This window comes from Artemia franciscana, chromosome 9, assembly GCF_032884065.1.
Source record: "Artemia franciscana chromosome 9, ASM3288406v1, whole genome shotgun sequence".
Lineage (NCBI taxonomy): Eukaryota > Metazoa > Arthropoda > Branchiopoda > Anostraca > Artemiidae > Artemia > Artemia franciscana.
The window spans coordinates 18,574,760-18,589,865 of record NC_088871.1 but is presented as its reverse complement, the minus strand read 5'-3'; the positions used below and the strand labels follow the sequence as shown (position 1 = coordinate 18,589,865).

General features: G+C 34.6%; 1 protein-coding gene across 1 annotated transcript in view; it reads left to right on the top strand.

The window, feature by feature from the left end:
* The window catches only part of LOC136031093 (importin-9-like), a gene marked incomplete in the record, with an annotated part of 117,031 nt that overhangs the window by 31,182 nt on the left and 70,743 nt on the right, over positions 1-15,106 (top strand). Inside the window, 4 exon segments of the mRNA XM_065710375.1 lie at positions 2,847-3,054; positions 6,404-6,574; positions 7,932-8,077; positions 12,109-12,207. Coding sequence (XP_065566447.1) covers positions 2,847-3,054; positions 6,404-6,574; positions 7,932-8,077; positions 12,109-12,207 — 624 coding nt within the window.

Below are 15,106 nucleotides of genomic sequence, written 5' to 3'. Positions count from 1 at the left end.
TAGGAGTAGAAGCAGTAGTAGTATAATTCAAATCGTGTCTTTTGGTTTGTTCAATACCCCTCACAACAACCGTAAAGTTTTAATTTCCCACGCGAAAGTGTTCCTAAAATATTGCTGATATGACCTTTTGACAACCTGCATACGGATGGCAGGCTGTCATCCGTACAACAGAGATATTATCTGAAAATTTCACCTTCACATCTTCATAGGTTGTTGATTTTGAACTTTCCAGAAGACACTGCGTAAATGCATTTAGTGCTGTTTCTCTTAGGCCTACTGTAGGCTAACTGACGACACTAATGGCATTAAGTTGAAACTTCTAGGGAACGTTTAGGGGGAGTTACAATTAAACAAAAAAAAAGCTATATGCATGCAGGTATTAAAAGGGCATATGAGCAATACAGGTAATATAAGGACAAAGGCAGTAATGCTCTATCATAGCTAATAATATCCTTGATATTTCAAAGGAGCTATTGTGATTGAAAATTAAAAGTTCTAGTGTCCTCTTAAGAGTCGAAAGTGATTGGAGGGCAATCAGCCCTTCTCTCTAGCTCATAATTTTCCAGGCACTTCTTATCAAAATTTTAAAACAGCCATTTTGTTAAGCGAAGCTCAACGGTCTAGTTACTATATCTCTAGGGTTATTAGGTTGCTCAACCCCCCACAGTTATGTAATTTGCCAATTATACTTATAAACTAGATGTTGCTTTAAAATTAAATTAAAACGCACCGTTTTGAATGCAATTTGTTCTTTGTATTTGCTGGTTACCAATAAGACATCTCAACAATATACCGCATATATGCATGCAGGTATTAAAAGGGCATATGAGCAATACAGGGAATATAAGGACTTAGGCAGTAATGCTTTATCATAGCTAGTAATATCCTTGATATTTTAAAGGAGCTAATTTGATAAAATTAAAAGTTCTAGTGCCCACTTAAGAGTCAAAAGTGATTGGAGGACAATCAGCCCTTCTCTGTAGCTCATAATTTTCCAGGCACTTCTTATCAAAATTTTAAAACAGCCTTTTTGTTCAGCGTAGCTGAACGGTCTAGTTACTATATCTCTAGGGTTATTAGGCTGATTGACCCCACACAGTTATGTAATTTGCCCATTATACTTGAAAACTAGATGTTGCTTTAAAATTAAATCAAATTGCACCGTTTTGAATACTGTTTGTTCTTTGTATTTGCTGGTTACCAATAAGACATCTCAACAATATACCAAGAACGACTGACAGTATTAAGCTCAAACTTTCGGGGCTACTTCTATTATTACTTCTGCTCTTAAAATTTTACTAAATCAAGAGAGTTTATATGTATCCAGGCTGTGAAAGAGCGTTGATGTAATTTTTTGGGAATGGTATTAAGTTTTATCTATCAGGTCAACTAGAGGATATATATGACTAAATTAAGCGCCACTTTTTGCATCATGATTTTCTAAAGGGCTTATGTTTTTTTTTAATTGCTGAAAAAGCTTTTCCAGCATACAAATAGCAAGCCAGACTATAAATTCTTAAAAAACCGGAAAAATTCAAGCCGTTATTTTCTTTTTCCCTCAAAAGACTATGTCAATATAAAACGAACAAAATAATAAAAAAAAACTTTTTCCACAAATTAAGTTTTTCACAAAAAAAAGTAAAGAACTCCATTAAACCAAAATTGCACAAAAATAAAATCAAAACCAAGCATACAACTACCACAAATCAGCATCAATAAATAAATGATACCCAAAACCAACATAAATTATAATAAATAACTTAGTCAAACACAAAACGAGCAGAAATTAACATGAGTAGGGTTCAAAACCCTTATGCTTTCTAAAAGCCAGAATATAATTTATACTTTACGGAAGAAATTCAAATGAATGTGAATTGTGAGTTTAATATGCATATACTGATATTTATTCCTTAAAATCGTAATTAATATTTGATTTCTTAAAGTTATAAAATTGAAAACATTTAAAATATTTTTTTTTCATTAGAGTGCAAATTATATTCTGGCTTTTAGAAATCTTCAGCGCTATAAGAAATCTTCGCTTTTAGAAATCTTCAGTGCTATGAGAGAGAGTGAGAAGGAATCATGTTTACGTTTTCTGAACGAAAGTGTGAACGGAACAAACCGGATAAAAAAAAAACAACAACAACAACGTGGAAATAAAAAAAAATATTATAAAACCGAAATCGGAAGAATAAAAAACCTAAAAGCTAAATAACGAAGAGAACCATCAAAAATAACAAACAGATATAATGCAAAATTGGCTGGATTAATAAATTAGCGAAAGAAAAACAATGCTGCTCTCACAGTACTGGATCAGTGTCTACATTGATAAAAATCCTTTCATCCGCTTGATAAGTGAACCCAATTAGCTAGCTCGGGAAATACTACGTCTGGTTTTGTCTAATACCAATTAGTTCCTCTCTTGCAGTAGCCTTTTTGATATGAGGGGTTGGGGGCACTTGCCCCTTGTGAATTTGAAAGTGTCACAGTATTCATTTTAGGAATTATTGAACTTCTCGTCTAAAAAGATCAAAATAAGCGTCATTTGTTTTAACATTTGAATTTAAACTATGCTCGGTCAAATAAAATGTTATGATGCGAGTGGTTATAAATATGCTCAGTAAGGGCTGTATCATAAATTTTAGATGTTTCCTCTTTTCTTTCAGAAAATGTGAATTTGTTTCCTTCTGACTTTCTCTTATACCGATGAAAAAGAAAGGCTGTTGTCTTTCCAAATACCTGCTTTGCTTCGTCCTGTACTGTCTTTGATTATGCCAAACCCCCTTGGCATTTCTCTTTTCTTTGGTTTTTTATTTTTTAATGAATAATGCTTTGATTTATTTTAGAAATATCGTTTAAGAATTAGAGAAATGGCTCTAGATGTATTCCTAACCCTGTATGAAGTAATATGCGAAGTGGCTTTAACCAACAAATCGTTAGTTAAACCTTTACTTGAAAATATGCTACTGCCATTTTCTCAAGCATTGGTAATGGCTTTACAAGCCAACGACGGCCCTGCTCTGGACAACCATCTTCGTGCAAAGATTTTTCAAGGTAAAAAAGGTTACACTATATCTTCTTCTCTTGCATGATTTCCTTCTCTTTGAGTTTCAACAATAATTTTTCTCGTTACCATGATTGATGATTCTCATTATTCTACCTTCTCACTTCTTAGTTTTGTTCTAGCAACTATTTTTCTTTAAACTATGTTACCCGTTTCTAATTTCCTTGCCTGTTTCAAACAAGAGATATTATTACTTTTTAAACATATTAAGGAATACCTTCAACCAGGAATTCTGAATTCAAGGTGAGAGGGCAAGACTAAGACATAAATTTAGAATATCATTGCTTATTCTGGATTTCTAGAAACTTGCTTAATTGGTTTGTCAAGAGCACTAGTAAAACTGTTTTTCAGTCTTTGAAGTCCTCGTATAAATATACTATATTATTCACATCACAACGATGAATTAATCAAAATCAGAATTGTATCTTTTATAAATGCAGGTTTTTTTTAATGTTTCTGAAATTAGTTCTAATGTCATTGGACTGTGCAAGAAGCACTACCATTTCCATTTTTCTCGTTATTTTGAAACGTTTTTCTTAATATGCAAATCGTCTTCGTTAATGCAAGGACACTTGAGAAAACCGGTCAGCTGAACGTTTTCGGTTTAAAAAAAAAAGGTAAAAATAGTTTTTATGCAGGGCAAGCAGCTTTATTTACAGGTATCTGAACTAAAACATAATATAACAATACTCTTACAATATGCTCAATTGTAGTTGGTCAAGAATAATAGAATAAAAAGGAAAAAAAAAATTCTTGCTATGGTCATTCTGATGGCCGGTGTTCCCCCACCATCTTCCCAGAAAATACCCCGTGGAAAATACTTCTTGCTGAAAATAACCCCCTCCCCCGAGAAAATACTTCTCCATAGAAAATATCCTGCTCCAGAAATGACCTCCCGCAGAGGATATAGAAAATGATGGAGTCTAGAAGAAAAAAACAACAAAAAGATGTAAAAAAAAAACAAGAAAAAGACTTATAGGCAGCGCAACAGCGATTCAAAGGGGCCATCCAAATGGAAATTGAGACGGCTAGTGCCTTTTTCAATAGTCGAAAATAATTGGCGGGCAAATAGCCCCCCCATGCCCGTCATTTCCCCTGGCACTTTTGATCCAAATTTTGAGATAACCATTTAATTCAGCGAAGTTGAAAGGTCCGGAAATTATGTCTTTGAGGGTGACCCCCCCCATCCCTCAGGGCAAGGGTTGTAAGTTATGCCTTGAGAACATATAAGGTTTTTTATAGAAAGCGTGGTCACATAAAATTTGGAGGGGACTCATTGGATTGGTAATAAGAAAGGTTCTAGTCCTATTTTTAAGAGTCAATGTGATCAGAGTGAAGCTACCCCCCCCCCCCAAAAAAAAAATGCATCCAATATATATTTCGGAACACTCCTCCTTCTATTCAAAATAGTCCAGTGACCATGTAACACCGCTTTTTGGGTTGATATAAACCACCAGAGGCTGGGGGTGGGGGCTATAAGTTATGCCCCTGTGGCATCTAAGGTTCTTATGGAAGGGATGGTTGAATAAACTTTTTTTTTTTGCTGTCAACACACCATTTGTCTTCGCTGACCAAGATTGAAATTTTGCTCTGTATAGGAAGTAATAAAGCCCTTCATATTCATATTCTAGAATTTGAAATCCTGCGAAAATTGCGCATCAACGCGCAATTTTCTTTACAGCTCTTTACTTTAATTGGACTGTCGGCCAAAGGCTACAAGCCAAGTGAAGGGATAAGGTACTGCTCGGGCTAAAGTCTACCGATATGAAAAAAGTTCAAGTACACTTGTGAGCACCCTGGCACTTCAATGTCAACGCTTATTCTACACCTTAAAGGCCAATTTGCTGAGTTTTCCTACTTGCATTTATCTATCTTCAAGGGGCTGTTCTGTGCAAGAACTTATTGTGGTTATTGGTATGACCAGGTGGGAAGAGCAGACTTGACCTTCATGATTTATTCAAGAAAGGAAGAGAATATGTGAAAGACACACAAGCTCATTGCTTTTTAGAAAGTCAACCCTATCATAAAATGTAAAAGAAGAACTCATGAGACTGGAGAGGACTGGCTAAAATAACATACCTCATTTTTCTTTTGTGCTGATCTAGTAATGGAAGAAGGCTTAAGTCCAATGCCATCATCTCAGTTGTGGTTGATTCGGATACCAAAATTTTTCTGATTAACCTTGAAAACACTCATGGGATACTCACCGTTGTATGCTGAGCAGCTAGACTTGACATTAAAGTTTGTATTATTGGGGCAGCATTGTCCAATGTTTAAGAAGATATTCTGAGTAAACACTATTGTTTTGCCTTAAACTCAAAAACAATACGATTTGTTTCCATAGGATTCAATGCCCTGGGAATAGCCAAGACAAAAGAAGCTACTGAACTACGCTCCCAACTTTCAAAACAGATCTCGGTCAAAATTCCGCTCCAGAAAAGAAAAGCTGCCTTGCTAGCAGACTGTAATGATTAAGTGCTATTTTGCAACTGAATAAAAACAAAAATAAAATCGTACATAGTTTGAACGTTGGCTAACTAGTCCCAGTCTAATAGCTCAGGCAACTAATAATAAATAATAAAAAAAAAAAGAACGAAAAAGAAATAACTCCGCTTTTGATGTTCAGTTGGAGAGATGTCGTGTAGCCGGTTATGAGTTTTCACGAGTGCAAAGCCGAGGTTCATTTACGTTCTGAAAGAGACTTCCTGACTGAGCAGGTAAGTTTACTTTCGGTTGGGTAACACATCTGTATTCTATGTTGGCCCATTTCTTAAAGAAAACGGTCTATCTACAACTTAATTCTTATGTAAATTCTGAAGTACTTTTACTTAAGTCACATTTTATTACTCACTTCTTTATACTTAATGATATTCCTGAAGTATTGACTATATATTGTAACACTAACCAAGGATACCCATGCCACTCTGTTTATGGCAAACAAGTCATGGGGATGAAAGGATTTAATATCTGTGAACTGGCAGATTTTGCTATTCATATATTCGGAAATCATACTGGTAACTCTTTAAGCTTTATATCAAAAAGAAAAAAAAATAGTATAAAATTTATTTCACATTTAACTAATGTGTTTGTAAGCCAGAAAGACAAATAGAACGTTTCGCACCGCATAAGAGAACACTGGCAAGAACAAGGACATGAAATATTCTCTCCGTGCTTGCAAAAAATGGTATCCTCAGTGGAATCATTAAATATAAGAAATAGTAATAATTATTTTGGCAGTCAAATAAAGAGGGACACCTTAGCATATAATGGTGTTGAATCATCAGAGGGTTCAGTTCTCCTGTGATAAGAAGTAACTTCATCCATTTTCCCCTTTTTCAGTATTGACATCGATTGTTCAGAATTCGCCCAAACAAGTTTCAAAATTGCTTGAAGAAATGATGCCTACTGTCTGGGCTACTTTGGTTAACTTAGCAGAAATTTTTGTAAAATCTATTTTGAATGCAACTGACGCCGAGCTCAGTGAGGAAGACATAGGAGCATCTAATAACGGTAGCTACCTGTTTATTTCTTCTCTTGGCTTGCAGGGGAAAAAGTTATATGTGTTTCAGACAGTGTTTTGAATAGTTAGTAATCGCTGTGTATAAATGGATGAGAATCTTAGCGATTGTTTTAGTTATAATACACCTTTCGCTCCATTTCTGTTGTATTCAAAAATGCCGCCTCATTCTATTCAATAGAACCACTAGTGTTATGATTTGGGACAGAGAATCTGTGAGCCTGACAGTGTATTCATAAGGACAAGTAAGTCAGTCAATAAAGTAATTTTGTCAAACGGAAGTGCTGCTGTCAGGACTATGAAAAGAGGCAATTACAAACCATTCGCGTATCGGTGTTGCCAAATAAAAGAATTTACCTTTAGCTTGAAAACCCTCTTGATACAATACGTAACTTGAATATTCAGGTCTATGAAAAGAAGCAATTATAAATATAAACCATTTGTGTTGGAGTATTGCCAAATAAAAGGATTCACGTTTGGCTTGAAAACTCCCTTGACGCAATACGTAACTTGAATATTCGATTTTTATTTATTTGTAAAAAAAAAGATCTTTCTTTGTCGACATGTATTCACTTTTGACAGCAGAAGAAAATCGCCCATCCTGTTCTTTATTGGTAAAGAAATCTCAGATTCTGACAAGCACTGAAAATTGATGTGTAGACATCACACTAGCTGTCCTTAAAGAAAAAAAAATTGTTTAAATTTGTGGAATATATAAATAAATCGCTTAATCTATACTCTCACTAGATTTGATTAACTCAATAAGACAAACGCTATGGCCTCAGATTCAAAAATAAATCCACAGCAAAAATTACTTATTTTGTGCCGAAAAAAGCTCCCAAATCCGTGATGAGCTATTCAAAAATATCGGGAAAACCAGGCGGTCGATTTACCCTTCTTTATCGGGAATATCGGGAAAAAATATGCGAACAAAAATATATTCATCCAACATTTGACATTGTTAAGAAAAGTACAGTGTTGGAGCGGACGAAGCTCTAGTAAAACTTATTGTCAGTCTAACCTGTATTGGTGCAAAAAAAAATCTTGTTTTTAACTTTGAATATAAACTTGGTTATGAGGGTTTTCTATGAAGTAACACACGGCAGGGTTTTTCATAAGAAATTTAATGAAGAAAATAGAAAATATGCAAAGCAACTTCCAAAGCTTATCTTTGAAAGGATGTCTGTACTGCCTAATATAGTAAACACAAATTATAAATCAAACTCTGTCATCTATTCTAAAGGTGGTGTAAGATTAGGTGTGAACATATAAAAGGCTGGGATACGCTGCACAAGCAAACATATCTTAATTTCTTTTATTCTTTTCTTTTTTTTTTTTTTTTTTTTTTAGCCGGTCACCCAGGGAAGCCACTTGAAGCTGTTTTTGATTTCTTGAATGCTCTTGTTGAGACGCCAAAAATGAAAAATTTTGTCAGAGCTGCCATTGAGGATGTATTGTATTATCTACTAATTTATATGCAGATACCAAATAGTCAGGTGAGTTGATGTCAATGAATGAATGAATGAATGAACTTTATTACCCGTAAAAGTATAAAAAACACAAAGTACGGAGTATTATAAATAAACAAAAACAAAAACGATAAACAGCGAAGAAAAAAAATTCAATGAAAAAACAAGTTCAGTACTTGTTTCATAATGCTATGTAAGCGCTCGGAGAAGAAAATTGAGATAAAGAAATTTTTTGGGACTTGTTTCTTTAAGCATAGAAGTAGGTTTATTAACCAGCTGTTTTTTTTTTTTTTTTCTTGTTTTTTTTTTTATTATTTTGCAGTGATGGCAAATAATTTGAGGCAACCTACCGTAAATAGTACCTAAAACATGATTAAGAAAGGGAAAAACAACACAAATAAAAGAAAAGACAAAAAAAGGAACTTGAATTAAATCTTCCGAAAGAAATCTTCTGAATTTTGAGGCATTTCAACTAACAACGTTTTTGGGTTTGTATTTAAGCCCCTCCTTCTGGACTTACTGCACCTCCCTCCCAATAGACTTTGAAAAAAAAATTTTTTGTTTGGGAGGGGGTTATTTTTTTGGAAAATGTCTTTTTTGGTATTTTTATGGAAAAAATTGAAAATAAGACAAATTTCCCTCCTCCTCTCCCTCAATGTTAAAAATATATTTTTCCCCTCCCCCAATTTTCGTAAAAAATAAAGCCATCGAATCTAATTGTTTCCTTACGTATAACCAGGACCATTGTCCGCTTTCGTTTGTTAGTGATGATTTAAACTAAGACCTGTCTACCTTCTTAAGGTCAAATAACCAGTTAAATACCATTTTCTGAAAAGAAGGTAGTACAATGTAAGTCTAGGTCGTTTTCTCAAATTTATCCCAACCCCTCTTTCTTAAACGTGTCTTATTACCAATATAGGGCTGTTATTACGAGGAAAAATATAGTCTCCTAGAATGTATATATATATATATATATATATATATATATATATATATATATATATATATATATATATATATATATGTATGTATATTTTACCAGGGGTCTGGCGGCTTCGCTGCCGGGTCCCGCCACTCAGCACGCGGCAGGCTTCTACATAAAGATTCTCACTGTCGCTTGTCTTCTAAACGCAGACAATTTGAGCCTTTTCTTGATGTCACGACGTTCAAATGGAGCGTAAATTAGAAGTATTGCCTTTGTATAATACGTTTTTTATTGGACCTTTAGCTTCTGCCTCGGCTTATCTTTTTTCATTATGAAAGACATATCGCCGAACCTTTGTTTCTTTTAATCGTTCAGGTGGTGGGACAAAAACTTCTTCTTTTGCCTCGGCTTGTCTTTTGTCATTTTGAAAGGCATATCGCCGAATCTTTGTTTATTTTAGTTGTTCAGGTGTTAGGACAAAAACTTCTTTTATTTTTTCCAACGATTTACCTTGTCCAAGTTTTTATGACACTTGGTATTAACCAAGTGACATATAGCGATCGCAAATTCTGTCGGTCCCGGTTTTGCTACTTTAGGCACTTTCAGGTAAGCTAGGACGATGCAATTTGGCAAGCGTATCAGGGACCGGACCAGATAAAATTAGAAATAGTCTTTTTCCCGATTTGACTATCTGGGGGGGGGGGTGGGGGCCGGTTAATTCGGAAAAAAATAGAAAAAATGAAGTATTTTTAACTTAGGAGCAGGTTTTGTTATCTTAATAAAATTTTATGTTTGGAATGATATCGTGTCTCAGAGCTCTTATTTTAAATCCCGACCAGATCTGATCACATTGGGGGGAGTTGGAGGGGGGAAACCTAAAATCTTGGAAAACGCTTAGAGTGGAGGGATCGGGATGAAACTTGATGTAAAAAATAAGCAGAAGTCCTAGATACGTGATTGATATAACCGGAACCAATATGCTCTGTTTGGGGGGTTTGAGGGGGGGAGGGTTAATTCTGAAAAATTTGAAAAAATGAGGTATTTTTAACTTACAAAGGAGTGATCGGATCTTAATGAAATTTAAAGTTTGGAAGGATATCGTGTCTCGGAGCTCTTATTTTGAATCGCGACCAGATCTGGTGACATTGGGAGGAGTTGGGGGGAACCTAAAATCTTGGAAAACGCTTATAGTGGAGGGATTGGGATGAAACTTGGTGGGAAAAATAAGCACAAGTCCTAGATATGTGATTGAGATAACCGGAACGGATCCGCTCTCTTTGGGGGAGTTGGGGAGGGGGGTAGGGTTAGTTCTGAAAAAATAGAAAAAATAGGGTATTTTTAACTTACGAAGGAGTGTTCATATCTTAATGAAATTTTATATTTAGAAGTAACCTCGGACCTCGATACGTGATTGATATAATTGGAACGGATCCGATCAATGGGGGAGGGTTAGTTCTGAAAAATTAGAAAAAATTACGTATTTTTAACTTACGAAGGAGTGATCGGATCTTCATGAAACTTCATATTTAGAAGGATTTCGTAACTCAGGTCTCTTATTTTAAATATCAACCGGATCCGGCGTCATTGGGGGGGGGGAAATCTTAGAAAATACTTAAAGCGGAGAGATCAGGATGAAACTGGATGGGAAGAATAAAAACAAACCTAAGCTACGTGAGTGACATAACCGGACCGGATTCGCTCTCTTTGGTGGAGTTGGAGGGGAGGGGTAATTCGGAAAAATGAGGTATTTGTAGCTTACAAACGGGTGACCAGATCTTAATGAAATTTGATATTTAGAAGGATCTTGTGCTTTAAAGCTCTTATTTTAAATTCCGACCAGACCCTGTAACATTGGGGGGGGGGGGAGTTGGAGGGGCAAACCAGAATTCTTAGAAAACGTGAAAATTGGGGTATTTTTATATTACGAATAGGTGATCGGATCTTAATGAAACTTGATATATAGATTGCTCTTATGTCTCAGATGCTCCATTTTCTACTCGAATTGGATCCGGGGACATAGGGGGTTGGAGGAGGGAAACAGAAATCTTGGAAAACGCTTATAGTGGAGAGATAGGGATGAAACTCGATGAGAAGAATAAGCACAAATTCTAGATACGTTATTGACCTAATTGGAACGGATCCGTTCTCTTTGGAGGAGCTGGGGGGTGTTAATCTGGAAGAATTAGAAAAATTGAGGTATTTTTAACTTAAGAACAGGTGACCGGATCTTAATGAAGTTTGATATTTAGAAGGAATTCATGTCTCAGAGCTCTTATTTCAAATCCCGACCAGATCTGTTGACATTGGGGGAGTTGGAGGGGGAAATTGGAAATCTTGGAAAACGCTTAGAGTGGAGTAATCGGGATGAAGCTTGGTGGATAGAATAAGCAAATGACGTAGATACGTGATTGCCGTAACTGTACTGGATTCGCTCTCTTTGGGGGAGTTGGGGGGAGGGGTTCAGTGCTTTGGCGAGTTTGGTGCTTCTGGACGTGTTAAGACGATGAAAATTGGTAGGCGTTTCAGGGAGCTGCACAAACTGACTTGATAAAGTCGTTTTCCCAGATTCGACCGCCTGGGGGGCCTAAAGGGAGAGGAAAAAATAGAAAAAATGAGGTATTTATAACTTACGAGTGGGCGATCGGATCTTAATAAATTTTGATATTTAGAAGGACATCGTGACTCAGAGCTCTTGTTTTAAATCCTGACCGGCATTAAGCCTCTGATTTTCCTTTTAAATCAATCTATTGGCTCTTAGAATTTTGTTATAGCTCATACCATATGAGCTCTTGGCTCTTAGCTCTTCTTGCCTTGTCACAAGTGCCATATGGGCTCTTAGCTCTTGTTTATTTTGAAAGGTATGGTAGGCATTGATTACCTTATCCATGTCAAAATGCAAAACTCAATAATCATTGCTATCATTTTCAATTTGTTTGGTTCGTTTTACCACGGCTTGTTTTTCGTGATCAGGAAATACATATCACTTAACCTTTGCGTGTGCGTGTGCGTATGCGTGTGCCTGTGTTTGTGTGTGTGTGACATAATTGTCACAAATCTGTGTGACACGCATACTCATTTAACTCAAAGTAAAAAGCACGTTACAATCATGACTTGACTGAGCTATATATTTTAGGTCGAAGATTTTTTAGAGAACGTCGACTCGTACATCATAAATGAAGATAGTGACGTTTTTATGAAATCGGTCCGAATAAGAGCTCAAGACGTGCTAGTGGTGAGTGAAGTTGGTTTTTACTATTTGTTTTGTACATAATATTGCATGAGAAAGCAGGGCCAGTGGCGTTGTTGGGGGGGGGGCAATAATTTAAAGAAAGAACTGTAATTTATTAAGTAGCTTTAAAATTGTTTCTCGTTTTAAGTGTAAAATTTGATCTTTACTTTGAGCAGATAATTTTTTTCATTAGTCCATGCTCGTTTTTAACACAAGGAAAACGAGAAAAATAGGAGCCCATTGCGCTCCATAATATGTCCCACATTAACATTTTTCCAAATACACTTCCTTTGAAATCTTGTCATCAAGTAAAAATGTGAGCTTAGTTAATGGCAAAAATTTAAAAATATTCTATGTTTCCTGTTTCGTGACATTTGCTCAGGTCAATTTTTCCCCCTGATATTTAAGGTGTTTTTACTTCCTACAATATATCAATTAAAGATCAGATTCTCTTGTTTTAAAACTTAAAATGTGGAAATGAATACATCCTCTAAATATGCAAATAGGGGAAATGCAATCATTGATGAATAAGATTGTAGATATACAGTGAATATAATTATCCTAAACGAAAAAGAAATAAGACTTAGTGCCTTTTTTGGTGATATTCTAACTGTAACTAGATAGGTCAAATCGCTTGCAGTTTGGTCATGGAGTTTGATAGCGGGGAATCTGCTCCACGCTTTTTAAATGAGAGGAATATGCCACGATATAATGTTACACAATCTGTGGCAATACTTTGATTTATCCTGTATCTTTACTTAGACAGTACTATTACGCTGCATATGATTTTTGTTTAGTTTATATCTTGCTATTTGATGCCCGTGCTATTTATTAATGTAATTCGGCGAATCCAAAAACAAAACAAATTAATAAAACATCGTAAATAATATTTTAATAAATCACGTATATTGAAAGTTTTGCACAAACTGCAAAACTATTCAAGTTGCTCTATTCAAGATTACGATTAAATGAATACCGTGATACCAGGGTCTTTTAGAATAGAGCCTGGTTCAGTTATAGATTAAGCATTCTGTGCTGGGCATGGGGTCTAGGGGAAGTGAAGGTGATATGTACTGCAGGATTAGTGGTGAATCTGGCTGAATAAAACCCAAGTGTATACGATATTCACCTTCCCCCACCCGGAAGCTTGTTTACGTTATACTACTGTCGTCTGTAGTAGCTCATTGCTGACAATTTAAGTAAAGGCCAAGCACCAGCAATCATATTTATGATTGTTTAGTGTGTGTTTGTTGTTTATAATGTATTGCGTAATGTTTTAAATTCACCAAGTAGCGTGTTTATTAAATAGTTACTATTCTTCGCTACTGCTTGAATAGTACCTACTGCAATAGCACTCTCTCTTGCCCCTTCCCCCAATAAAAATACTGTAGCTACGACCCTGAGCAAGGCAAAATATGCTTTTGATTATTGGACAAGGGTCACTAGTAAGTTATTCGCTATTATATTTCAAACATTTTAAGAAGTGCTAAAAAAAAATTCTGTATTAGTAAGAACTGTAAGCTAACAATACGAAATATTAAGGAAAAAATAATATAAGGATGATTAGAAGGTTCAATTCGAAAAGTTCTGATAAAAAATGGAATTAGTTATCTATAAATAATAAAACAATAAATTAAGAGTTAAAAGGGTAAAATGTAAATGTGAGATTACTTAAAAGGTTTATTTTGAAATTTTAAAACAACTAGTCAGTTTTCTGAGGCAATACTCCAGCATCATTTTTGATTTAACAAGTTCTTTTTTCCCTAAATATATTTTCTTCATGATTATTTCTATGTTATGTGATTGACTTCCCTATTTTGTTGGTCAGCAAGTAAAATCAAACGCAATACTGTAATGTTACCTATAGAAAAGTCAATGCGGCTCCAATGTTTTAATATTTATTAATATTATTATTTTCCAAAGGCACTTCATATGAAAGGGGTCATCATATAAACTTCAAAGGGGGCTCATTCGAATGGAAATCAAGAGTTCTAGTGCCCTTTTTAAGAGTCAAAAGTGATCGAAGGGCAACTAGCCCCTCCACCACGCCCTTTGTCTCTAAATACATCAGATAAAAATTTTGAGGTCGCTGGTTTGTTATCAATTGTTCAAAGGTCAAATAACAAACACTCCGGGGTTACTTGTTTTAAGATTTATTTATTCATATATATATCAGTACATGTTGTATGTTTTCTTGTTATTTTTTTATTTGATTTCTGTTCATTTTGGGTTTCATTTATTCTTTAGTTTGATATTGCCGTTAGATCTTAAGTTTGATATTGCCTTTACTTTTCTTTAAAAAACTTCTTTTTCGTATAGTTTTTTTTATTAATTTTTGAAAAGAGCGCAAGTGTGAAACAGCAATAATACTGCTGTTTTATTTAAATTTGAACAGTTTTGTGTTTGTAGAATTGGTAAACGTATTGAGGCATAACTAATAGAGATTTTTACCTGTGATGCTTCACAACCCTGGCCCATGAATTTAATACTATTGTGGTCATCCACAAGCTTCACAAACTAGGCTTCAAGTTTAAACTTGTTTTTAAAAATATCAAAAAAAGTTGGATAAGCATTGAAGTCTAATCTACGGAGTTGGCGTCTAGTAACCGGGACATAATAAACGTGTTAAGATTGATTTCAGGAATTTGCAAAATTCTTTTTTTTAATTAACTAAAAAACAAAGGTTAACAGTATATATCAGCGTTTTTATTTTGCCTATTCGGTATTTTGCCTATATATATATATATATATATATATATATATATATATATATATATATATATATATATATATATATATATATATATATATATATATATATATATATATGTATGTATATATATATATATATATATATATATATATATATATATATATATATATATATATATATATATATATA